The sequence below is a fragment of the Etheostoma cragini genome, chromosome 12 (genome assembly GCF_013103735.1).
Source record: "Etheostoma cragini isolate CJK2018 chromosome 12, CSU_Ecrag_1.0, whole genome shotgun sequence".
NCBI lineage: Eukaryota > Metazoa > Chordata > Actinopteri > Perciformes > Percidae > Etheostoma > Etheostoma cragini.
The window spans coordinates 13,613,344-13,640,345 of record NC_048418.1 but is presented as its reverse complement, the minus strand read 5'-3'; the positions used below and the strand labels follow the sequence as shown (position 1 = coordinate 13,640,345).

The 27,002-nt window shown below is 38.1% G+C and overlaps 3 protein-coding genes and 2 long non-coding RNA genes across 6 annotated transcripts in view; 2 read left to right on the top strand and 3 right to left on the bottom strand.

Annotated features, from left to right (window-relative positions):
- The window catches only part of LOC117954905, a 23,835-nt gene extending 11,795 nt beyond the window's left edge, over positions 1 to 12,040 (top strand). The window contains exons 2-3 of the long non-coding RNA XR_004658918.1: positions 9,308 to 9,313; positions 12,029 to 12,040. This is a non-coding gene — a long non-coding RNA (uncharacterized LOC117954905). The remainder of the gene's footprint in view (positions 1 to 9,307; positions 9,314 to 12,028) is intronic.
- cx47.1 (connexin 47.1) lies at positions 2,865 to 13,142 on the bottom strand. Of its 2 annotated transcripts, none has more exons than XM_034889014.1 (2): positions 12,862 to 13,142; positions 2,865 to 4,542 (listed from the first exon to the last, which is right to left on the bottom strand). In XM_034889014.1, the coding sequence occupies exon 2, from the start codon at positions 4,511 to 4,513 to the stop codon at positions 3,260 to 3,262; it is 1,254 nt and encodes a 417-aa protein (XP_034744905.1). In that variant the 5' UTR covers positions 4,514 to 4,542; positions 12,862 to 13,142; the 3' UTR covers positions 2,865 to 3,259. The 2 variants fall into 2 exon arrangements, with proteins under 2 accessions (XP_034744905.1, XP_034744904.1); XM_034889013.1 differs by lacking the exon at positions 12,862 to 13,142 and adding an exon at positions 7,016 to 7,482.
- Positions 13,143 to 14,795: 1,653 nt separating this feature from the next.
- Positions 14,796 to 27,002, bottom strand: part of LOC117954903 — a 13,091-nt gene continuing 884 nt past the window's right edge. Inside the window, exons 2-3 of the long non-coding RNA XR_004658916.1 lie at positions 26,770 to 26,818; positions 14,796 to 14,931 (exon numbers count right to left, since the gene is read on the bottom strand). This is a non-coding gene — a long non-coding RNA (uncharacterized LOC117954903). The remainder of the gene's footprint in view (positions 14,932 to 26,769; positions 26,819 to 27,002) is intronic.
- On the bottom strand, positions 16,657 to 18,523 carry LOC117954895 (7-alpha-hydroxycholest-4-en-3-one 12-alpha-hydroxylase-like). The gene has a single exon (XM_034889005.1). The coding sequence runs from the start codon at positions 18,478 to 18,480 to the stop codon at positions 16,957 to 16,959; it is 1,524 nt and encodes a 507-aa protein (XP_034744896.1). The 5' UTR covers positions 18,481 to 18,523; the 3' UTR covers positions 16,657 to 16,956.
- Positions 23,431 to 25,632, top strand: higd1a (HIG1 hypoxia inducible domain family, member 1A). Its single transcript, XM_034889016.1, has 4 exons — positions 23,431 to 23,641; positions 24,188 to 24,262; positions 24,472 to 24,606; positions 24,857 to 25,632. Exons 2-4 carry the CDS (start codon positions 24,193 to 24,195, stop codon positions 24,928 to 24,930), a joined length of 279 nt encoding a protein of 92 aa, XP_034744907.1. The 5' UTR covers positions 23,431 to 23,641; positions 24,188 to 24,192; the 3' UTR covers positions 24,931 to 25,632.

Here is a 27,002-nt window from a genome sequence, read left to right as displayed (position 1 = left end):
CTTTGCTTTTTTGATAGTGCTGCAAACCCTTGGTGTTCTCTCAATGAGCTTCATGAGGTAGTCACCTGAAATGGTTTTATACATAACCAAAAACTAACGTTCCCGGAACGTTTCCATTACAACCACAACATAACCCAAACCTAACTTTCAGGGAACGTTCCTGCAACCAAAACTTGTTAGCTGGGTACGCTACTTGTGTGTGTGTGTTAGGTCCTACTTCATATTAAGATGTTTTTTTGGAGTATGACATGCTTAAACATAAGCAACATTTATCTGCATGTTTCCCTCCCTGTGAAACAAATAACAGGTAGGCTATAAAGCAAATTGTGCAGTTATATCATAATGAGTTCCTGATGAAAAATGTTTCTCGGTGACAACCCATCTGCTGGAATTGTTCTTTCTATAGTTAAACTTCTTCACAGCAATATGCCTTTGTTATAACACAATTATGCAAGATACATTTTAATGTCATTATAACAAGAACCTTCCATATGTTAACTAGAAAAAAGGGGTCCCATGAGATTTGAGAGAAATTCATAGGGTAATACAGAAGTAGAAAAAAACAGTTCTACCTTTTAAAGGTAACACAACTTCTTAGTCATTAACTTGAATAACTATTAAATGAATTAGGCATTACAATTCACTGAAATTTAGTTTTATATGATTTCATGTGACAAATCAAATAGATCTCTTGATTGACTTACCGCAAAAATACAATTCCTATTCCCAGATTCATACATTATCAGCAGTCATTTTCACAGTCAACTATATCCAGGAAGTTTAAGTAAGCAGCAACACAACTGATTAGTATTGTATTGCTATATAACAAACCATGACATATTGGTTGAGAAGTATCAGCTCTTCGTGGCTACAGAGCTATGAATGTAATTAAGCTACTTCACTCAGATGATTATGAATATTTAGAACCTTAATGTTGATTCTCAGCTAATTATAATGACTGAATGCACAGCAGGCCGCATATGCAGTTTAACGTGGCTCCCACAAAGGCTCTATAAACATTCACTGCTCAGTAAAACCCCTTAACAGATGGAAAAATGCAACAACAAAAAAATGAGCACATGCATCTGTAGTTACTGAAGAAAATGTGTAACTCATTACCAGGTAAAATAATTAAAACCTACAAGCTATTTCTCAGAAAACTGATGGAAAATAGATTAAAAAAACATAACCTCTGCTGTGAAAGTGCACCAAATGGTTTCTACAAAGATACAGATGCTTGGAAAAAAAATTGTTATACAAGCATAAGAAGCAGCTTTCCAACGTTTCAATTTTTTTGAAAACAAGCTCATTGTAATTTGACATGACGTCTTTTGCTAAAGTTTGCACAAACACTGATTGTTTTCTCTGTTAACGATCTCTTAATACGGAGCAGGTGTGGAGTTTAAGAGAAACAAAATGCTGTGTGATTCTCAAGGTTATAAAATGATAAGCCCCTCCTGCACCAATTATTTTCCATATAACTAACTATTATTGGTGTCATTACAGTTTTCTGCCCCATACATTTAAAAATTATTCTTAGAGTACATACACTCTCCAGCCAGTTCATTAGGTACACCAGTTTAACAGATTGTTGGTGAAAATATGTAATCAGCCCATCACTCAATGCATTTAAATACATGTATACATGCAGGCGATCTGCTGGAGTTCAAACCAAGCATCAGAACGTTGGGCCCATTAGTAATAATTGAGCAAAGCCTACCTGAGTATTGTTGCTGACCATGTCTATCTCTCTATGATTACAGTGTCTACCACTCTTCTAATGGTTACTTCCAGCAGGATAACGCAACGTATTACAAAACTTAAATCATCTCAAGCTGTTTTTTTGAACATGACGATGAGTTCACTGTACTGTGAAGGCAAACGTTTGCTGTGATTAGTAACAGAAGAAACTCAACATATCATCCCAGCATCACTTTGTATGAATGAGTCATTTACAATTTGATTAATTGTTTGTGTATTTTTGTATTTTTTCTTGTTACAACATATGAGACACATTTGTTGTAACAATAAAACTTTATTGCAATCTTGAAATACACATTAATAAAAACCTTTCACTTTGCAGTTTCAAAAACACGGCATTGCTATTAGTGTGACAAGGCAAAGAGGCAGATGCATTATAAAACAAGAATCAGACCTTTCAAATCATTTTATTTCTTCATGAATAAAATATGAGAACAGTCTTTAAATGTTTGAGGCACTTTGAAGTATGACAACAGTGAAGGCAGGATTACATATTACTCAGAAACCAATTTTAGAAACATATGCTTCAATGACCGAAAAACGGAAACAGTCATTTTCAAGACCTAACATGCCTAAACATAAGATAAATCTAGCGCTAATTGAATAGCTAGGGATGGGGTTTTTACTGCGGTCTATGTGTATACGGTATGTTCCCATTTGTAAAGCATGCATCAGCTGCTTCAGATTGCAGCAAATCAGTATTTTACTTACTTTACTTTAGAAAAAAATCGGATTTTCTCTTCACCTACCTCTTTCCCTTCTAATGTGACACTGAAAGGCATTATAAAATATAAAATAGATAAAGGCTTTGCACGCAATGACTGAAAATCATCACACTGATCAGATGTTGACTGGGAGAGCCTGCAGGGACACAGACCCTGTTGCATTCTCTTTATCAAAATATTTCACATTGAATCTGTTTTCATCAACACTGATCCGTTCTACATCCAAACATACTTCCCAAAATATTAAACATGCATCTTTCTGACGATAATCATCATTCTTCAGAAATGAGTCATAGTGCATTTGTACAGTGTTTTTCACTGCGTTTTCTAATTTAGATCGAGGGTGCAATCACACACTTGCAGAGTTAGATTTCGTCAGATTAATTCAGTTTAGCCGCAGTCACGGGTAGATCAGATAAATAGCTTGAAGCAGTATGTTTATACTTTGACATTTTAGCTGGAATTAGAGATGTTAAACTAAATAAGCACATGTTAACCATGTCCAGAAGCTATGGCAAGCACAAAATAATGCACTACAGTAACAAAGAAGATTCTCGATGTACTGGATTTGATAATTTCCTCATGTGTCTTTTTTCAAATCTCTGAAAACTTTGTACCGTACTTCTTCAGCTAGATTGATTGAAATTGTCAATTGTTGTTTTCAAAAGTCGCATCCCTCACTCATACGCACACACACACTTCCTCCAGCTGTGTCACAATGGAGTCCTGGAGACATCAGTTTTTACTGTTAAATTACTAAATTATATTTATATCTAGATCCAGACAGAGGTCTTTCCATTTTTAATAATGGTTGCTGCCTTCTCTGTGGCGGATTTTGGCCTCGCTCCTTGTTTCTCCTGGACTGTATTGACGCGATTTTGCTCTGCCATTGTACCCCCAGATACAGGACTGCTGGTTCTGGAGGTTTGCTGGTTGGTTTTGGTTTGATATGTTTGAAAGGCCATATCGAGCTGTTCTTGGGCAACCCGTAGGTGCCGGTGTAGGCTTACCAAATCAGAAGGGATGTTCTCATCTGGGCTGGTGCACTGCTGCTCCTGGGCCACATTGGCCATGTTCTGCTCATGGCTGATGAGGCTGTTGGGGATCCTGCTAGGTTTGTCTGTCTTCATCACAAGGTTGTACCCTGGAGGAGAGGCTGGGATGTTTCGAGAAAACGGGTAGCCGTAGGACGTCCGCCGGCCGTTCCTCTTCATGCGAAGGGTGTCCCGAAAAGTGCCAATTCCCAAGTGAAGCATCTCACACACATTAAGCACTAGACAAAGACAGCTTACCACATACATGATGAGGAGGAAGATTGTTTTCTCTGTGGGCCTGGAGATGAAACAGTCCACTCGGTGTGGACAGGGGACCCTGTTACATACATATGAAGGACTAACATGAAAACCATAGAGGAGATACTGTCCTGCAAGGAACGCAATTTCAAAAATAGCTCGCGACATGAGCTGAAGAACATAGATTCTCATCAGGCCTTCTTGCATAATTCTTCGGCGGCCATCATGTTTTGGTGGGTCTTTGCTAGTGCTGCTGACTGGCACGGGCTTGGCCTCCTGCACCTCCAGTGTATCCTCATAGATCATGGGCTCAGCATCATCATCTTCATCCTCTTCTAAGACATCCTCTAGATGGTGGCTTTCTCTCCATCTGGAGTGAGGAGAAGGCTTTTTGCGGAGCCTGAGTTGCTTCCTGCGATCCAACTCTGTACTTCGGGCTATCTTGTGGATGGCGTAACCCATGTACATAATAGAAGGAGTGGAGATCATGATGATCTGGAAAACCCAGAAGCGGACGTGCGAGAGCGGGGCGAAGGCATCGTAGCATACGTTGTCACAACCCGGCTGCTTGGTGTTGCAGGTGAACTTGGTCTGCTCGTCCGAGTAGATGGACTCGCCTCCAACCGCTGTGAGCACAATGCGGAAGATGATGAGCACAGTCAGCCACACTTTCCCCACAAAGGTGGAGTGGTTGTGGATCTCTTCCAGGAGACGAGTGAGAAAGCTCCAGCTCATGTTGCTCTGACAAGCTTTTCAACTAGAATCTGTGAAGAGAGAATGCAGCATTGATTATTAATCCAAATACCTGTAGAAGAATTTGTGTTGGCGCTATGAGTTGCAGAAAATAATACATGTTCAATGTTAGTGAATTGTAATTTTGATATCACGGCAAATATTGTAATAAGGTAAGATGATTGTAAATGTTATGTTATGTAAATATGTGATTTTACTTTTTAGGGTGACTTGTTACGATCTGTCTAGGGACTGCAGATGAAAAATAGCCTTTTGGCTGACTCTGGTGTGTTAACAGAAATGTCCATTATTATGCATTGTCCCTGTATTAAATAAACAAACAAATAAATAACTTTTGTTATTATAATGTTGTAACTGTAAATGCTTCTTTCAGTTGTGTTCCTTATAACAAATGCCTGAGCTGTTTGTGTGCAGATGCCAAACCAAAGCAAATCCAGACTAGGGCTGCAACTAACAATTACTTTCACTATCAATCATTTTCTTGGCTATAAAATGTCCCAGGTGACATATTTAAATGTCTCATTTAATGTAACCACCATTCAAATACCTCAAGATAATATATTTACTACCACAGAGGACTAACAAAATCACATTTGAGAAGATAGAACTAAATCCTTTATGGCAACTTTGGTCAAAATAATTATTAAATAATTATTATTATGATTGTCAAAACAGCTGCCGATTTCTTTCTGTAAATCAATTAATCATTGATCCAACTAAAGCCATTTCAGATAATCAAGTGTGAACCTACACTATAACGTGGACGTTGCAAATGTCGCAGACATCAACTCATCTGCACAGATGTAGAGAAGACATTCATTTTCAATTGATTGCACATCCAAAAACAAGACAATGACTTATGTTGAATTATGTCAGTGAGAGGGTGCTGTCATTCAGTCACTCTTTTTCGACACACATCACACAGCATTTCTAATATGTCCTTCTGACAGATTGAAATAGGTTTTAAAAGGATTGAAATGGTAAAAATAGCAAAGGAAAAATTAAAACAAAAGAGAAAAAAAAACTTCATCAGCCACACACATAAACCAGAAAAAACAACCACTATGATTATAGCTTTGACCAAAGAAAACGCTGAACTGTGAACACCACAAGAGGGTTGACAGGCTAAAGACACAAAAGGAAACTGACAGAGCTGTGAATTTAAGTCCATTCTGGTACAAGAGTGTACTCCACTCAGAGAGCCACGTCAGAAACATAACGAACACATGCATTTCAACACATCATGCCATGGGACACACACAGAATAACAGATGATTTGAAACCTCACAGTGTCATACTCTTGACTCTGTGAGGTGAATGAAGCTGTCATAAGGAGATAGCGTAATTCTTCTGTCCCTTCATTCATGGGGCAGAGCTGCAGAGTTCACGTTCATCTCATGACTGCGGCACTGTGTTCCCTGGCGTGGGATGTGCCATCTCCCCTGCCATCTGAGTGAACAGGAGAGGCTTGTTGCTCTGCCACAAGGCCTCCCCTCCAGACCCAGCACTGCTGACGCTCAGGAGGGCTACAGCCACAAGGAGACAGATGGCACCTACGGTTGGCGACTCATATGCCCCAGGATGGTACGACAGGAGGGCAGCTACACCGACGATGTACTGTATACGTTTGAACGGATCGGTTGTATATCACAGCATCAACATCATACCCTAACACTGAAGTGATCTTGAGCTATCCGCCTGGTGTTAATGTGTTTTGCAAACTGTTCTACAGCTGGTTGATGTTGATTATTTGAGGCCTTGTCTGTCTTTAGGGTTCAATGCAGTTGCCATTTTAGCAAAGTTTATCCTGAAAAGAGATTTATAATCTAAGCAGGACTAATTTAATTTGTACGTAAAGGTCAAGCAGCAATGTTATGCAACAGAGATCATCCTACAAAACAACTTTATCCAAGTCAATGACATTTTCATTTACAATATTTTTAAACAGGGAAAAGCATACTTTTTAGGAGTTACATTTTTCAGGAATACAGCTTATCTCATCTTACAATGTTAGCTAAAGAGGTATTGTAGTTACAGAAAATATCCAAATTGAATAAATACATTTGCTTTTGATATTAAAATTCCACAAATTAGTCACTTAAAAAAAAAGTTGTAATATGATTTAAAAAATTAGATAGTCAGGAGCATACTGTATGTTTATTAACTATTTTTCTTTAAATAATACATTTATTGGAGGAGCAGTGGCTCATCATACATACAATTGCAGGGCCATTATTTTACATTACTAAACATGAATCATTATGTATTGTGTTGGGTGAATAGCTTTTTGTAACATTAGTTTAATTGCTTCGTCTTTATGGCAGATATATCCATGTTTGAAAGACTACTGCAAAGGCATGCACTTATATTTCAGGAGAGTGGATACAGACACAGGATCTTACAAAGTCCACAGTTTCACTGATAACTGATCAGAAGCTTTCATCCAGTTTCTCAAGGGGAAAGTCAACAACTAAAACAACCCACCTGGAAAAGTTGTACATGCATTTCCCATCCTGAAGGTCTCCTGTGCCCTCTCTAGATATTCCCTGCAGAGTCTGATCCATTAAATTCCACTTCCATCCTAATGTCCCGGCCTTTTCCGTCTTGTTAATAACTTCCAGAATGGCGAAAATGAAAAAACAATAACGGAACTTATCAGACTGGACTTTCTATTTATTCCGTTTTCCCACTCTATGAAGCAGTGAGGTCTCGCCGCTGTGAATGCCTCACATTCTGGCTTGTGTCTGGTTTCTATTACACCAGCCTTCTGCCCAAGAAGGAAGTATAAAAAACAAAGAGGCAGAAAAAAATCCTCCTCTGGCAAGTGACCCCCATCCAAGGGTTCAGACTTGAGGATATCGTGCTGCAGATTGAAATGAACACCCAGCTGAGGGAGCGTGTTAATCGCAACACAGTCAACCTCCCCCCAATGCTCATGTGCAACATTTGTAACACAGATGATGAAGGTTTCGCCCTCTCTCTTTCTGTTTCTCTTTTTCTCTCTTTCTCTCTCCCTCTCTTTACATCCATCTATGTAGCTTGGCTTCTTGCAGGTTCCTGTCTACTGTAGATGCCCTCCAGCCATTTATACAGCAACAGCAGTAGCTACATTGAAAAAAGGTGATTTATTGTGACACATTTCACACACACACACACACACACACACCTCTTCCGTTTTCTCTCCCTCTCTTGTCTCACACACACACACACACATCAACCACAATAACTGCAATTAGCAACTTCTATATTATCTGCCAATTGCATTCCAGTTTACAGTGGGTGACAGTTATGAAAAAACAACTTTGGGGAGACAAAGACAGGGAGTTTGAGGACAGACACGTCACTGAGACATAAGCCACCTTGCCTCAGTGCAGATCCGCTAGAATGTAACCAGCAGGTACGCTCAGTCATATCAAGTGTCATAACATTTAGATCCTCTGTCCAGGCAGATGGCCAGATAACAGAGCAGTGGACAGGTTGCACTCTGCACTCCTGCTACACGTCTTTTCCAAGTTGATGTTTATACTTTCAAGCTTTCACCCCGGCCTATGGAGTGCAGTAACGCACGTTGTTACTTCAGGCATGGGATGTATTTTTTTCACAATGGCATAGAGTGGCTTCATGTGGACACCAGTGTCTCCCTGTCTCACTCACTCACACACACTTCCTTCCTTTTTATTTTTTAAGTCCGAAATAACAAAACAAAGTACCGATGTGGAGGTTATTCAGGCTAGATTAAAATCGGAAAGAAATTTCTTCATCTCTTTATTGTATGTGCCAGACCTTGCTGTCAAGTTTGGGAAAGGATCTAAAGTCAACTTCTTTTAATAGAGGATAGATAAACGGGTTAGTGTCTGGCTTTCATTAATGAAATGTGTCTGGTCATTGTCATAGTGACCTTATTGTTATAATGTTACTTTCAAAAGGCCCTCAATAACCCTTAATTATGATTTGTATACAGCTATAAAGCCAAGAATAACGGTCAACAACACCCGCAAGGCCACCATCAATCAGATCACACATCCATCTCAGTTCTTTATCATTTTAATAATTAAAAAAATATTAACGTTCTGTATCATAATATATTTGAACAATATCAGACTTTCTTTATTAAGAGAGCAAAGACAACTGTGCGTGGCATGTCAAGAATAAGATATTACAAGCACGTTTTAGGCAACTTTGCATTAAAATCTCATTCTGTTTCAATAGTTTGTGGTTGAAAGAAGCTCTAAGAGCCAGCCATCTGGGCCTGCAGGACCCATCGTCCCGAGGCCTCGCCTTCAGGGATCCCCTCTCCGTCTGACTGAGGAGATGTGGCGTAGCGGCACCCCTGGTGCGGCAGAGAAGAAAAGAAGACGAGGGATGCTGCTGGAATGACTGGAGCATTTGGGGTTTGGGACATGTGCTATCCCTAAGGGACGGATAAGCACGTGTTTTTAAGTTGCAGAGCATTCCTCTCTATGCAAAATCTTTCATCCAAAAGACACAGATGGTCCATTGAAGACAGTTGTTGAGTGAACATTCAACTAAAAGTCAATTAGAGTTTATGTTCCTCAACAACTTGCTGAAATTAACACTCTTACTGAGATTCCACCATGCTCTACTACTCTAAGTGATATTAGGTCATACATGTGTGAATCTTGTGTTTTTATTCCTAGATCTATATTTCATGTAGTTATGTTTAATATTATATTTGGGGATAAATCTAAAATAAATACTTTCCTTTTTTAAATGGGGTTATCCCTCTTTATAACTTTTGTTTAAAAAAATAAGTAGTAAGTGGTTTTTACTTTTTACTATATATGCTAAAGAAACAAACTGATTTAGACCTATTACTACTATTACTAGTTTTTTTTCTTCTCTCCAACAATTAATAAATAAAAAGTCTTTGAAACTGCATTAAAACATTGAAATTGCTCACAGTTAAGCAAAAACAAAAGTGAACAAACACACACAGTCAAACCAATGACTGTCTAGTTTTGAATGTGCTGTCCCTGTGTCCTTGGACAATTCAGGCTAGTCTAGCTTTGGGTAACTTCAGTTCATGTTGATAAATATTGATTGGACTGCCCAGAGCCAGGAGAATTCTCCCCTGTAAGATATGGTTTGACATTGCTCTTGTCACAAGGACTGGCATCATGTGGCAGCCAAATGAGTGTAAATGATCATATCATACATTTATGGCAATTGTTTTTTTATGTATCCTCACACAGACTTATTTTAACAGAATGATTTGGTTATTCCCTGACAGTTTCACCTTTGAGAGGTCACGGGGAGCTGTGAGGGTTTGAAGTGTTGAAGTGATGCAACATGGAGGAGTGAACATCTCGACAACTCTCCTTGGCCGCCACCAATGTCATTACAAGAGTTTTATCCAAATGTATTTACTGAACAAAGTTGATGCAAGCAGACTGGGGGCTGGAAGGGTATGTGTTTATGTAACAGATCAAGCTCCACCATGTGACTTGGATGCCCCCCCCTCAGAGAAAAGAATGACACAAGACACCAGAGCAAAATCATGCAACTTGGTGCTTTGACTCCTCCTCTCCCATCTCTCCTACTACTATCATTAAACTGTTCTTCCCAGGCTGTGGGGGGCTATCCCATAGGCAGCCTGAGAGTGGTGGCAGTCCCATCTCATTTGTTCATTTTTCTCCCAGTTTCTCAGCCGAGCCTATCCAACCCCCAGGGTGAGTGCGTCCCGTGCCATTTCACTAAGGCTGGACTCCACTGAAGCGACTGAGATGAAAAGCCTTGAGGTGGATGCCGACAACTACCCTCAGCCAGGGCTCTGCATCTCCAACATGAGCAAAGCAACTTGTATTTAAAAATTTGCCCCACCAATACTGTACTATTAAACAAACACAACTTATTTGGTTAATATGTTTGATGTGTAAATTAAATTTTAAAAAGAGTGTATTCCTCCTAAAAGGATTTAACATAACAGACAAAGCCCTCATCTTCATTCCATACTATACATCTGGACTCACTTAAAATTGCGTGTCAAACTATTTAAAGCACTGGAGAGAATGAGGATATGTAGCAACATTTTAAAAGTCTTAAAATAGTTAATCTTCCATTGGAAAAATGCATGTTTCCTGCCTTAGAAGGACATTCTGTTTATTTTACTTCCCTGAAATACACAGCAATCTGCGATTGGAGAAAAACGGCTCTGGTTTATTGGCATTTCTTTAAACCAATGATAATCGTCTTGGGCGGTGCAAGGCGCTGCGCAACCAGAGTTTAAAAGTACAACACGAAGAAAGCGGAAGGTACACAGGACATCCGATCGAAAAGAGTGACATCCGGCGGAATTGGTGGAATTGCTGGCGGCACCGGCGCAATTGGAGGTGGAATGTCTTGTATATAGACTAGTTTCACAGAAAAGTTGCGAACACTGTAAAATGCACTAGTGGTAATATTGTTTGAGAACAAATAATAGTAAGTTTACATGCCCTCTTATTAGACCATGAGCAGAGCACACAAATTTAGATATGCTTGACAGCTCTCAGACTACAGGGGTACCCATTAGAAAATGGAGATGATAATGTGATTTGTTGAAAATGTATAACCAGGGTTGTACTCTTGAAAAGACACAAAACATAATTAAATGCTCAACCGAACAAGTGAATCAATAAAATAGTCTTCAGATCTTGACATATTTCTTAATTGTTTAATTCTGTGTCATCATTTCTACACTCACATGCTGATGAAGTTTTCCATCAGGGCCGGAAATCCAACACACAACTACCCATCCAAATGAACAAAATAACAGCGCCTGGCTTGCAGAGCTGGAGGTCCTTAATCTTTGACATTATCTTGTCTTAACTGGCCATGTCATGAGCTGATCTGGGGCAAGCCCAAAGGTGCAGTAGACCTAGTCAGGGTCATTTGGACTACCAGAGATATGTTCACTGCAAATCCTTCCTTCCAGATGCCTTATTGCCGTTGCCCTTCTCTAATTTAGTGGACTAGCAACACTGAAGGATTACACTGATGACAGCAATACACCCTCTCTCCCTCTGAAGTAAACGTATGCAAGGAAAGCTTGGATCAAAAACGTACATGAGCATATACTGTATAGTATACTGGTGAACACATTCAAAGATCAGCTATTAAGCCAGGGATAAGAAAAGGCGATCTGCTGACTTAAAGGCACTGGCTAACAGAAGTAACAAAGTCAAATCATGTGTTAATGTGTGATGGGGAATGTTTTGCATTAACTACGGTAAATAGAAGAAAAAAACACTTACTACTAGTAACAGTTTTACTTTTGTCAGTGGATGTTTTTCTCCGCTAGATGGCAATAGATCAGTTATTCAATTTACATGGACTCTTGGAAAATCACTATCTTGTGTTAACAATGGTTAAATAACATTCTGGAATTTTTTGACTTTCTGAATCCCGGTCTAAAGTCTGTATTTGCCCCTCCACACATGTGGTCAACAGTTTACATTATGGGGTCTATGACCCAGTTGACACAGAGTAACATATTAGGTGATCAACCAACCTTTCAGATCCTTTTGACTACACAAACATCATAGATGAATCATTGAAAGCCTTTTAGGTTAAGTTAAAGCATTTAAAGCATTTAAAGCATCTCATTAAAATACCATCAACTAAAACAGTTCACACAAAAGCTACACTGAAATAGGAAGGGTTGTTACATGTGCTGCGGTCCCATTGTTTCAGGCTTTGGCCATGGCTTTCCTGTTACCGATTGCACCTCTGTATCACTGATATAGGTCATTTTTCATTTTTTCATTTTTAAAAACTCCTACTTAATATGTTTTTGCTTTACAGAAAAAGTGGCAAAATAAATAAAGTATAATAAATAAATAAATGTTAAAAAAAGTAAATTAAATTAATAAAAGAAATTAAAAGGACTTGAAGCAATAACCTATTTTAGTATTTAATGGTTTACTTAAACTACATCAATTTGAGCCTCATTAGCTCATATAACTTTCTAAAGTTTCCAAAGTACAATTAGTCCTTCAGATAACAAAGTCAGATAGATTTTCAAGGTTAAAGTACTAAATCCCCATGTGACACAGCACACAATGCAAGACAGTGATATTAAAACTAAACCTCTCAGCATGGTGTTGCTTTAACTACCCTCTATTAAAATTGAATTGAAAATGCCTAAAATATGTTAAATATGGCAAAATTGTAACAAGCCACTTCAAGTTGCATTCATTTATTCTCCAGCTGAATTGAAAGGAAATGGTGGTCAAATTGTTTTTAAACAATTCTGTAAATAAAGCCAACAACTTCATACTATAAAACAGCATAATTCACAGAAAGAGAATAAGAATGAAGGCTCTACCTACCTGTCCATGTGGATAATGCAGGAGCTTATTCTATGCTTTATCGTGGGTCATCCTGGGCGGGCATCCAGAGGCATCGTTTTACTGCTCAGGCTCAGAAACAGGATGAGAGAGACAATGGGTCATTTTTCTTCAAAACCCCTCACCACCAAGTACAGGGAGGATACTTAGGAGACCAGCATCCTGCCAAAGGCCCCATTGTTTCTCAGCTCATCTGCCTCCATTGCCATGACCACTGCTTGCTTATTTATTTAATTCAGGATGACTCCTGCTACAACCCCATTCATTTGCCCAGAAAACATTGGACATGGCTATGGACCACCAAAACTTTGCTTTTCCTGATTTTAGCTGTTTGTGAGTGTGCAGACATGTGTGTGCGTGCCTACATGACTTGAAATTCATAATATTTCCAACATATCTTTTTTTAGGGGTTTATTTAACCTCCAGTGCATTTTTGGGTGTTCTAATCACAATATATTGTCCATTTAAACCTTTTTCCTGATGCATGAGTTGAGGAAGATTTAAATGGGTTTTCCTTGCCTTTTTTCAAAAGAAATTTCAAGACCAAGAAAGACTGAGGAAGGCTTTTCCACAGCTGGTTGCAGAGGGCTGTTTGTTGTTTTTTGTAAAGTGATGGAAATACGGCATGACAACTCCTTGTCCTGATGTGCCATGGCACGCCAAAACCATAAAGATTACAAAAGATTTGATGTTATCTTTTTGACATTATGGTTGACCTCGTTCTCTTTTGCATCAGAAATATAGTTCTGTTGAAGTTGAACTTACATGTAGTTAAAGTAGAAGCTTGCACTATTTGATGATTAATTTTAATTCAACGAACAACAAAGACTTACACAAGAACAAGTGAGGAACAGCAAATGTTTAAATTTCACCCAGAGGAAGTGGTGGGCCCTTTATCTCATGTTTTAGTTGACATTAATCAGGTCATCAGGTTTATGAGGTTCATCAGGTTTATTAGGTTTTTCAGAGGCCAGGAGTAGCTTGAGGCACTCATGCGGGTTGTCCTTCCTAACGATAGATTTGTGTCACACCCGTAGTTTATTTGTATTGTTTTTATTTTTTTCTTTGGCACAAATACGGGTAGGGTAGACCTATAATTTATTTGTTCATAATATTGGGCTTGAAACGTCATATTGACAACAGTTCATTGTATGATATTGCAGTGGACCATGTGCTCGTAAAAGTTTGGATGTAGTTGTACAGGAAGAGGACTCAACTCTCTTGGGTCGTCAGGCCTAAGTGAAATCTTGGGCTGGTCCCACTTCTCAGCCTCCTGGACAGAATGGCCCTAGAATATCTGGGATGTAGGAGTATAGTTTATTTTCTTTCACTGTGTACACACCCCAAGTCTCTGATTTTTTGTTTTATGACCGTTGTTGCCCTGGAAATAAAGGAAGAGCCATAAATATTATTTTTGTTAAAAAGCTTGTCAACAAAAGCATTGTGGTCACTATGTTCACTATACAAAAATGTAACAGTAACAACGTACATTTTGTGTCCCTCCCGATTGCATGCTGTTGTGTTGTGTCGTGTTTTTGATAGCTCTAAGCAAAGTCCGGGTCTTGTAGACAAAGGGAGTATATGACATGTGCTTTGCTGAATAAATTAACAAGTGGTTCTGGAAGCCTCTATGTCTGATGTGGTCCTGTGTAGTTGGGATAGACAATAAGTACTCGTCACTACATGAATCTACTTTCATTCTGCGCTCGTAAAACAAGACAAGACAGAAGTACCTGTGTGCTAAAATATGGCAAATCCAATTTTGATTGTAGATGCTTAACTGAAGTTTAAGAACTTCTTCACCTTTTGTCCAGCACACTGGCGGTCAGTGCCTGGTGAGTCACTGAACCTGTAATCACACCACATCATTGTGAGTAAAATGATTGCATCCTTACAGGGCACTCAATCATGCATTTGCATTGTTTGTTTAAAGTTATGTGGGATGATCCAGGGCTTATCATCACTGCCCACTTCAAATGGCTCATGCTCATAAAAGCTAGTTGCCCACTAATGCTCATTTTTTACATGGTGTAGCACACCAACCCACATCATCTGTACAAAAGGAATACAAAACATGCATTAATATCTGTTGTTTTCAGAACCTGGCCTGAACGTCCTGTGATATATTGAGCTGGTCTGACAGATGGAAAGTACACACTAAATTAAATGTATATGAAAGGAATATGTGTATGTGTACTGAAAGGTGCTTCCAAACATTTCATCCCATTATTAATGCATAGCATATTGAGGTGAAAAGATATAACGCATACATTTTAAAATAACGTAATCCAATTTAAGTCCACAACAGTCCTGAAAAACTGACAATAGGGTTAAAAAAAAAAATGGGCTATGGTAGTCATTAAAGGATATGGATGGTACGGCAGGCTAATCACAGGGTTTTAGTTTACCAGGCCATTTATTGTGTTTTAAGATTTAAAGAATCACATTAAAATCTCGATGGTGGAATCTAATATCGGACAGCGGATAAACTGGATAGGGCTAAATAAAGCAACCCATTAGATTGCCTTTCTAAAGTTTCCTCCATGTTTTATCAGATGCTGGAGATGACAGAGAAGTGCAGCATATGGCATGCATTAGTACCAGATGTGTGCATGAGTTTGTTTCTGTGTATGGCGTGCCAGCAATACACAGCATGGAACGTTCAACCCACTTCAAAGCAGCTGTTTTACGAAACAGTGTGACTGTGGGGTAAACATCTTCTTTCTCAAAAATATCAGATTTTTAGGCATTTTTTGGGGCAATCTGTTCCTGATATAAAAACAGCAATCTTTCTGGGATGTCTGTAGAGAGAGTTAAAAAAGTTACAGAAGGTAATCCTATCTTGCACTTATTCATTATAATTGTGTGAAAATCAGCATGTACAGACTGTGAATGCATGACCACTGACACATATTGTGGCCCTTCTAATGATTTAACTAAGTGAACACACCTTGAACGAATCCTCCTTTACTCTAGTAACCTTATCTTATCTACTCTCATGTCATGGAAGTGAACGGAGCGATTGTTAGAAAGTTTTACGCTTGAGTTACTCTTTTGTGTCCCGTTAAACCTTTGTCTTATTAAACATTATTCACTGAACTCTGCTTCATGTCACTTTGTTCTCCCAGCTAGTAACTGCTTTTGAAATCACAGAGGTCAAATCATGACCTTGAGCCTTCCAAAGAACCACGGTACAGAGCTACTGACCTGTAAAGTAAATATTTCCCAAAATCTAAGCAAACTCTTCACAGCAAGCCTAACAGAAGTCCATGTGCACTGTGGATCACTTTTCATTGATCTGACACAAGATGTATTTATTGACAACATCTTTAAGACCGTATGAACTGTTTTCTTACTCAAACTAAATCACCAATGTGTTTTTTATTTACAGTTATTTTTGTACATGTTCACATACTATTGTAAAACTGTTAAGTTTCGATAGAAATTGGCTAAATGCTGCTATATACAAAAAAAGAACAAAACTGCATAGTCAGCAGTGGAGTGATAGTGAGATCAGCACTGACTAGTTATGTGGTTTAAATGCGGTGACAGCTAAAACGTAGTGCCGGTCATGTTCTATTTTACAACGATAAAGTTCAGAGACCACAGTAAAATAGAATCTTTTATTATTTTGGTCAAATGAAGGCTTTATCAGAGGTTGAAAAAAATCTAAAAACTCACAAGCATTTTAGCTTAATCATGTTAAAAAACAACCCATGGCTACAAATGCATACCTAACGCTGGTCCTCTTAAAGTTACATAAACAGAGAAGCATTATTGTTGCATAAATTATTAACTATCATGATGACAAAGCAACGGCATTTCAGCATTTTCTATTTCTTTTTATGTTTCATACCAATATAAAAACAAAGTAATTATCAGACAACACTTTATAGTACAACACCTGTTAAAAATGATATCATGCTGGAAAAAGCTGTGCAATGAAGCAGCTATAATATTCACAATATTCTATTATACCAACATAATTTGTTTAGAAGAAGATTACTGACTTATTGTTGACTAGATTAAACTGCTCTCTGCTCTCTCTCTCTTTAACCCAGAAAATGATTGATTAGTTTAATATTTTAGTCTGTATCGGAACTGAATGTCCCTGTCAGGTTGCATCGTTCCAAAGCCCCATCGACTGAAGTCCATCTCAGGTATCTTCTCATCAGGATTCTTCAGCTCAAACTCAAAATAAACCAACATGAGGAAAACAAACTGCTTCAGCTCATTGGTGGCAAAGAAACGCCCAGGGCACATGGAGACCCCAGCCCCCCAGGGCATGTTGTAATACTTCACCTTCTGCCCTGCTTTGTAAAAATATGTTTTCTTGCTCCCGTCTGGATTGAGAAAGCGGTCATATTTAAATGAATGTGGGTCAGAGTGGATCTCTGGGTCAACTTGAATGGCACTGTAAGGAAAGATTGCCATTCTGTCACCCTTGCGGATGAAGTATTCCCGCCCATCAGCCATCTTCAGGGTCATATCGTGAATCACTGCTCTGGTGAGGAGGGGTGCAGCAGTGAGTCGGAGGGTCTCTTCCACAACACTGTCCAGGACTGGTGTTTTCATCAGCATTTCACGAGTCAGGTTGATTAAAGAGCCACCAGGTTGGACTTCTTGCCCAAATTCCTTTAAAACCGAATTTACCTCTTCCTTTACTGCTGCCATGGCTTCTGGGTGTTTCATGAGGAAGAGGAGCAGCCAGAATGAAGAAGGCCCTGTGTTGCCCTGAGAGGCCCAAAGAAGCACAAACATGTACCTGTCTATCATTGACTCCTTTACACCCATCTCCGCTTTGCCTTGCTGGATATCCCACACCCAGCGACTGATGTTGTCCTTGGTCTTCATCTTCTGAAATGACAGAGTTTTCCAGAAGAGTCCCAGGAGCCTCTGTGCTTCCAACCTTTCCCTTGGTGGCAGGACCCCATAAGCAAACTTGGGGAAGAGTTGGTCATATTTACGAAACTCTTGAAATAAGGCTTCTGATTCAGCTCTGTCTTTCTCCTCGCTTACTTCTGACTTGTGTGGCTCATTGCCATACAGAGATAAGTAGCCGGCCCTAAAAACAATATTGTAGCTGTACATAAACAGTCCATCCTCCGTCCAGGTTCTTTGGTCTGCGGGTGAGCCAATGTTGTGCAACATCAGCTTCTGCAAATTACTTGTCATGGATTGTGTCATTGCCTCCAGTCCATTCCCCTGTAAATGCTTGGTGCTGTTAATCTGGAGAATGCTGTGTTCATTCTCTATAGCAGTGTAACCAAACACTCTGCGCACCAGCTGCACAGAAAACTTCCTAAAGTCCAGTTTTTCTCGACTCTCCTTAACAAATGATCCAAACGATAGAGGGTCCTGAAGGAATGTAAAGTAATACCCTCCTAGCTGTATTGTGAACACATCACCGTGTTTTTGCTTCATCCTCTCTAGGAACTTAAATGTGTTCCTGCGAAACTCTAAGACATGACCCAGCCATGGGATGAGTCCCTTATCCAAAGGGGGTTCTCCTGGTCGCCGCTGTCGAAACACCCCAAGAAGGTACAGCCCTCCAATCAGAGCGGCAAGAAAGCCAAGGAGAATCGGCAGCAGCAGTCCCATGGCTGGTTTCTCAGTCAGCCCCACAAGGTTCAGATTCAGATTCCCATAAAGCTTAATATAGAGACTTTTGCTCCTCCCTTTGCTTGGCGGATCAGTTTCCGCATTCCACAAGCTGCTAAGTAAATAACATCCTTTCAAGCATAAAATGGTGAACTGTTGCCAGAGAAGAGAAAAAACATGAGGCAATACTTTCACTGTGTAACAACAACAACCAAGCATGCAGGTTTTCTAAATGAAACATAATCAAATCATGGGCCTTTCATTAAAAGAAGACATCCCCAAACAGGCCACATTATAACGTAACGTTGACCTAATTTAACTGTAGCTTTTGACACAGTAAAGTTAGTACACCAGACATGCCAAATAAGTAAAACGTTTTGTCGATGATTCAGAAATCTTAAACTACAGTTGAGCTTTGTCAAACAATAGAGAAAACGTTGCTGAGTGGAAAGGAATTGGAGTATAGCAACACACATCATGTGAAACCTTTTTGACACTCACTAACATGCAACTGTACTGAAATAACAAATTCCTTCTGCACTATTTTGAGCTTAGTGCTGTTCTAAATCGTGTTCAATTATTTATACTTTGAAAACCCAATATTCTAATATTGCCAGTAAGAAATCAAATGAACACCTAGGTGAACAAATTTCTGTCTGTTCAAAAAATGTATTGTAAAAAACATCTACTGTATGTTACAGATGTCAGAGAAATGTTGCATATACTGCCTACAATCTGTGAAGAGACCATGGCAGCAGGAAGAAAACCTAGTGAGCATTTCAAATACTATATGGAAATACAAGATCTTCTGTTCTCATGTATCATTTTCTCACATTTGCTGAAATAGAGTCCCAAATTATCGGAAAGGCATACAGCCACATGTTAATATATAGCGTACATTTTTATATAGCGTACATTTTTATATAGCGAACACATTTTTTAATTAATTTAATTATATTATATGGATCACGCCACACCCAGATAATTATGAGTTTAACCTTGACAATGACAACTGGCCACTGTGTTGCTTAGATGTGGCAATCTCTTTTTACTGTAGCTGCTAGGAATGTTCAAGACCTTGAACCTGTCATTATTTGACATCACTCTTTAACTGGAGAGTTGGAACATATACCTCCCACTCACAGGATTGGTTGGTGCTGCATGGTCCTATGCAGATTCCTTTATTTTTGCACATTATTGTAACTATCAAGGTTGATATTGTGCATTTTAAATTGTTGCATTAAGATTTTATGTGCTCGGGTCTCTTGAAAATGAGATCTAGGTCTCAATGGGGGTTACCAGACTAAAGAAAGATTTTATGAAGACATGGTATGTCTTCTTTTAATACTGTCTCATGGCTTCATAAAATGTGATCATTTGTTCAAGTGAAGGCTTTATTAAGCGGGAACGTGTAATACAGACAGATTTACACATTAACAAGCTGAAGGGTTTTATGGTTTAAATATCTGTTTAACCCACTTGCTGTCCTCGGGTCAAATTTGACCCGCTTTCAACAAGTTTCCATATTAGAAATTTGGGTTTCTTGCAACCAAATTGTCAACAGAAATAATGTGGATAGTTCCATACAACGCTCTTCACAAGTAATATAAATGATCAGTTCACTACTTTTATTGAATTTGGTTGTTTCAATTGCATGGCATTTAAAAAAGAAAATGGTAAAAGGACATTGAAAAAAGAAAATGGTAAAAGGACATTGAAAAAAATGACAAATATGTTGGAAAAGCTTCAAAAACGTCAGGAAAGGTGGCCAGAACGTCAAAAACAAAGTGGAGAGAAAAAACATCGGGGAAAGCGACAAAGTTGTTGAAAAAGATGATCAATATGTTTATATTTTAAAGCAATAAAAAACAAATAGATGCATGGTGGACGGGGAAGAACCCTTGTGTTGTGTCCACTCAGGTCAAAACAGAAAATGAAAAAAAACATTATGCTTTCGTTTTTTTCAACATTTTCTTCATTTTCTTAACACTACCATCAGTATGCTGTTCACATCACTAACACCTATATATTACCACTAGTTTTACACTATTTTCTTTTTTGAAATCATGGTCAAGAAACCTCATTTATATAAAATAATATAATTTATATCAAGTTTTTTTGGGGGGGAATAAAACACCCAAAAGCCAATAAAGTAGTGAACTGATTATTTGCAAGAAGCGTTATATGGAACCATCCATGTAATATTTGGAAAATTTGGATAAAAGAATCCCAAATTTCTGATGTAGAAACTTTTAAAAACAGGGCAAATTTGACCCCAGGACAACAGGAGGGTAAAGTCAAACTTGATTAACATATTAGAAAGTATGTTATGTAAGTAATCCAGCTACTAAATATAACCCCTGCCCCTCTGACACAAAGGGATTAGCATTTTCCACCATCATGATGACTATTTAAAGAAAAACATGTAAATCGTTAATGAGATTACTGCATCTTCACTGTATTCTGCTTTCATCCACATTGTTAACTTTGTGTGTGCAAATTGTTTAGAATTCCATCAGGAACAAAGGATTTGAAATAAGTTCCTTTTAGAGCAGTATTTACAGTACTGAATTCCCCCCTTTATTTTTTGAAAAGTAAAAAACGATGCAAAATATTATGTTCACAAAATGTATAGGAGCATAAATGTCAAGAATCATCAGATTTTCAAATTCTGCACAAGTGGACAGGTAGCACCACCTGCTGGAATGCAGCGGAAGGTGTGAAACCTACAACAGAGCGTTGTTTACACAAGATAATAAATTACAGTCTGTATTAAGTTTAACACCTATAATGTTAAGCTGAAGGTGTAGATTTAATTTATAAGCAGAAGAGAAAAAAAGGTATATTGAAAGTAAAAGAAGTCAGAAAACAGGAAATTTGGTGCCATCTGGTCCACCCATGTTGAGATGGAACTTCCGGACTGTGTGTTCAGACTTAAATTCAGTCAAGTTTTAACCCCTTAGGAAACAAGTATTGATAATTGTTTATTAAATAGTTTCATTAAGGACATTTTGCATGTAAAACAATTCATTTCCTGCATTCGGATACATTTTTATGCACCAATTTACGGTGGAAACATCTTTATTTATGTGAAGGAAAACACTAACTCAGGAGGCAGTTGGCCATTCCAAATATAAAAATAAAATGAAATATAATGCAATGACGGGGCTTTCACATCAGGGACATGGGTCATGTGTGCCGTAACACACACGTGTGCCGTTACGTGTGGAACTGCACACACGTGTGCAAATATGAATCTCAACTTCCGATGGATTAGCCAATTCATCATGGGTGTTTCTTTTATTAACATTCCTGCTTGCTAGGCTATTTCACAAGACAGTTTCCTTTAGAACAGTTTTTTTGAATTTCAGTGCCAAGTATGCGCCAAGGAAACTCATAAAGAAGGAAGAGTCGCTAGTCAGACACTGTCCCGGGACACCGAGACACTGTCCGTCCCGGGACACCAAGACACTGTCCCGGGACACCGAGACACTGTCCCAGGACGGTCAGACACTGGCTATCTTGGACCAAACAGGGTATAAAATGTGTATCCAATTATGTTCTTAGAAGGTTGGGAGATAAATGATGGTTGTTTGCAGCACTCCTTCATGTGTCTACTTTAATCTACAGAGCACATCAGGGCCTGGGGCATGATCAGTGGGACCAGATAGTCTATAATTACATAAAGAAAAATCCACAGGCTCATTAGGGCTTCAAAGCTGTTTCTGATTTCCGTTGTCAAGAAGGAACACAGGCTCTCACAAATACATGGCAACTTGTTATTATTAACATACCAAAAGTTCATTCTGCTGCTTTAGCTTTACAAAATATTTAAACTAGTTTTAAGTTGGCCACATTAGTTACAGTTGCCCGTCTTGCTTAGGTACAAATATTTGCAAGAATAAGTAGCTACAATTAATAATTATGCATAATGTATTATTCCAATAATTTGCCTAGCATATGTCTCTATGTAAACAAAACCTTTTTATTATATATAACTTGTGTGGTTTATTAAACATTTTGAATACAAATTTAGATCTAGAAGTTGTCAGATTTGAGAAAGACAAACCTTTTCCATTAAAATTACATTCTTGAGCGAGATGCTCCAAATGCTCAAGTGTTTGTTTGTCATGTAGTGGCAACAAACAATATTACCATATGTTACTGTTTAGGGCTATGCCCTTGAATGTATAGGCTAATAATAATAATAATAATAATAATAATAATAATAATAATAATAATAATAATAATAATAATAAGTATATTAATAATATTATTATTATTGCATTACATTATTATTGCAATAATGATAAAGCCAGCAGTTACTAATATGACTGTGAATATGAATAGGATATGAAGTAATGGAATATAAAAATGTTAACTATCAACTCGGACTAGAATTAGAAGTATTGTAATAGTTTATTGTTCTAATGTTCTGAAGTGGGGATGCAGCACGTTGCAGAAACGTGCACAACGGGCCGTCATGTAACCTCCCAGAGAACATCACGTAAAGCAAGAGTGTTCACTTCCACCTTCGTTTAATAACTGGTATGGCAGGGGATTTGCGTTGGGAGAGGTTAAAGCACAAACCAATGTTGTAAGCTATTTGGTTTACTTAAAGACGGAGAAATAGCGGTTGGTTTCTTATTGGCCGTTAAAGATGAATGGCTTTTTTTGTGTCATTGCGAAATACCTCACATTCGCTGAGTCTTTGCGAGTGCCACTTGACTATGTTGCATCCACAACACATCAGATTTATTATAACTCTCAATAAGTTGCACTGTAACCTGCGGCCCTAATGATAATAGCTGCCAGAGGGAACACTGTGATATGTGATGTCATGTTTAGCCATCTTGAAAAACGCATAGCCCTACAAATAATATTTAATCCGAACTTGAACGGAGACGGAAGTTTACAATTTAAAAGCATTTCCGAGGCGCAAGCCATTTTTACCATTTTCTCCTACGACCTGAACATAACACACTCGTGCGAACCTGCTGACGTCAAACCTACGTGCGGGATGGTAGTCTACGTAGCCGGCCGGCTAACTACTTCCTCCATCAGTTTTTATCTGCGTGTGACCTGAGGCTGTAAAGGCTCCCACACAAGTCCGAATAATTCCTTGATTGGCGATTCAAATAGCGACACACTCCCTAAACAAGTAAGACTTAGTTCAGCCAACTATGGCGTAGCCTAATAGAGGTTTATCTGATGTCAGAATTGTAAGTACTATTGTACAGTATTGTAAGTAATTGTTAGTACTCGCTCTCGATTGTTGTATTTATCTGGAGTCTTTCTGTTATGTGACATTTTATCTGAAAACCACATAAAATATTATAACTTAGCATAGCACTAGAGTGTAACGTTATGTGTCTTACAAAATGCATTATTGGTAATGTTAACGTTAGCTAGCTATTTAGCTAGGCTTCCGATGTGTCTCTGCCCTTCATGTGTAACCTCTGAGCAGCATGTGGTAATCGTTTGATCCGAGCAGTGTTAAAAACCAGCTTGGATTACGAATTTAAACATTATTGTATTACGTAGTCTACAACTTAAAGTTTATCTATAACTGTAATTTCGGTTGACAGCGAGGATTTAACATTGATCTAACAATCGATATACTGAATGAGCTAGCATGCTACATTTTAGGAACAACCTCAAACTTACTTAAACTTAATAACCTAACTTTTCTTTTCTTTTCTAATAGTCAAGATGTCTTCTTATGATGAGAATGAGTCAAAGTTCCTTCGTAAGGCAAAGGAGAATCCATTTGTCCCAGTGGGTGAGTATCTTGTTCTGCGTTACATAATTTTAAAAATAGTGAAATTAAGCTAACTTGTATAAAAAAAAAGGTTAGCAGTTGGCAGAAACGGAAATGTTTTGTCTAAAAGTATGCTTTAGGTGTATCCCAGTGTTAATACGTTTGTGTTACACTCTGAATTAGTTTTTTTAGTGAGTCATATAATTTATGCTCCTATATGCTCCTTGCAGGAATGGCTGGATTCTTTGCCATTGTGGGGTACAGACTACTGAAAATGAAAAGTCGGGGAGACACAAAAATGTCAGTTCACCTGATTCACATGCGTGTAGCTGCCCAAGGCTTTGTGGTTGGAGCCATGACTGTCGGTATGTAGCTTGGATCATCATGTTTCTGATTAGATCTTAGTAACATTGTTTCAGTTTGTGCAAAGTTACCAGTTTGTGTTTTTTTTTACTTTGTGACATGCTTTTAGTTCTGGTTATCAGAAGTGGTTTGGGCTAAATCTATTATTAAAAATATAGGTTACATCATGGCCATTTTTATTTACCAATAATAAACGTTTTTAAGGAGATGTAAAGGTTGTTGCATAACATTACCCCTGTTTCTTTGTTTTAGGGGTCCTGTATTCAATGTACAAAGAGTACATTGTAAAACCCAGAGAAGAACAGAAAGCAGTGCAACACAAGTGAACATGGGCTGACATTTTATGCTTCTTAATATTACCTCATATTAAGGTGTAGAGGTTTATTTTTTACAGATGTGTTATAATTATTGTATGCACACATCTACTGTTAACTTATTGATTACACTTCCTATCGTCTGAGTACTGTACCAGAAGGTCAAGTTATCACTTCTGTACTGGGGAGGAGGTGAATGCTCCAGCTGTTTTAACACTCTGTTTGCATCTGGGAACTCAGCTGGTTTGATAACTATGCCAACTGGTGACGGGACTTACAGAGTTTTGTTGCCTCTTATTTAAAAGGTGTGTGTGAGTGAATTATCAAAAACTATAACATCTAGTAAATCACTTAAAAACAGCGAGACTAGGCTAAGCCTAGATTTCGAAATTAACCACCAAGCACAGGTAGACTGAACTTATTTCTTCTTTTTACTGTGTTTATTTTATTGTCTCACACCAGCTATACTTTTTGATGTATTAATGTAGTTTTTTTTTTTGCCAAATGGAAAATATTTGCACCTTAGCCCACTTTTTTCTTCTTCATGGGCATCCCAGTGCATTAGGCGTGTGTTTTGGAAGACTTTGACAACGTGTGGTTTAAAGACTAGGACTGTGCTGTCACATTATTTAAACAATGACCCAAATGGTTTGTGACCCACCACAGTATTAGGTAATTACACACAACAAATATATAAAATAATCCCATGGACATTCGAAAAAAAAAAAAACATGAAACAAAAACAGAGGTATATTGTAGAAATACAGCATGTGATTTCTTTTCTTTTTGTGTGATTTCATTTGAATCATGGTTACATACTGTACACAGGGCTCCTGTTTCATGAGACTAAATTAACTGAGGTGCACCTACATACAGTGTTGTGCTTAAATTGATTGCCTATTTAAGTGTTACACAAAGTTAAGTTTTAGATGTTGTGTACAAACACAGTTTCTTTTTCTAAAGTTTCTTTTTCTGGAAATAAAAATGACCAGAGTTGTAATTCTGAAATTTTGTTGTGTATGTTCTGAAACCTCTCAAAGTTGTACTAAAAATGTTTTGACTGTTGTAGCTTATTCATAACAAATTCCAACATACATTCAGTTACCAGTTCATTATGTATACCTAGCTTAAACTAATACAGTCCAATAGTCAACAGTTGGACTGTTTCACCTGTCAGGGTATCACAATACAATTAAACAGCAGCACAAAATACAGCCTCAAAAATAGCATTAACAGTCTCTTAAACAGTGGCAAAGAAAGGTTAACATTAAAATTCATTAAGGTAGGATTTTGTGAATTAGATATACTGTACTTAACATACTGTCCTAATAGTGTACCACTTCTTACAAATTGTTTTCTTGGATGTTAGGTCACACATTCATACTTAAAACAGCTGGTAATTGGAACGTGTAAAGTGCTCACTTCATTGTGCACCAGTTGGTGTGCAAAATTCCAACCAATGAAAGCAGTACACATTTTTAGACGTTATCCTGTCTTTTCCCATAAAACTGCTCTGCTTTGTTGTTTTATGTTTTAGGCTGTGTATATTGTCCCACCCTAAGATCCAATTTCAACAGGAAATGCCTTACAAGTTGGCAAGATGCTCTAAAAATGCTTTGTCATTGTGACTTTGGACCTACTGATGAGTAGCCTGTTACAATAAAAAACACTGAGTCAACCTGAGATCCATGAAAGTGAGGAGCACAGATGTCACGTACCTGTTTGGTTTGTCCCAATAACATCTGAGTGGAGTGTGTGTAAGCATCACTAGGCTAATATGTAGCTTTTATAATGCCTCGTAGATTACTCACATAATCATACCAAAGCAGCATTCTTAAAGTTGTTCCTTACCTCTAAACCCGGGTTGAGGGATGACGTACTGAAGCATCTGTGGGATTCACTATCAAGTGAGAAATAGTATTTCACCTTTCTGTTTCTAGACTGTTTTATAATAATACACTTTATTTATATAGCATCTTTAATAACATAAAATGCAGCTCAAAGTGATTTTTTATCAAAGAAATACATCAATAGCAGGTATAAAAGAAACAGTAGACCTTGAAAACAATACAATAAAATCCTTA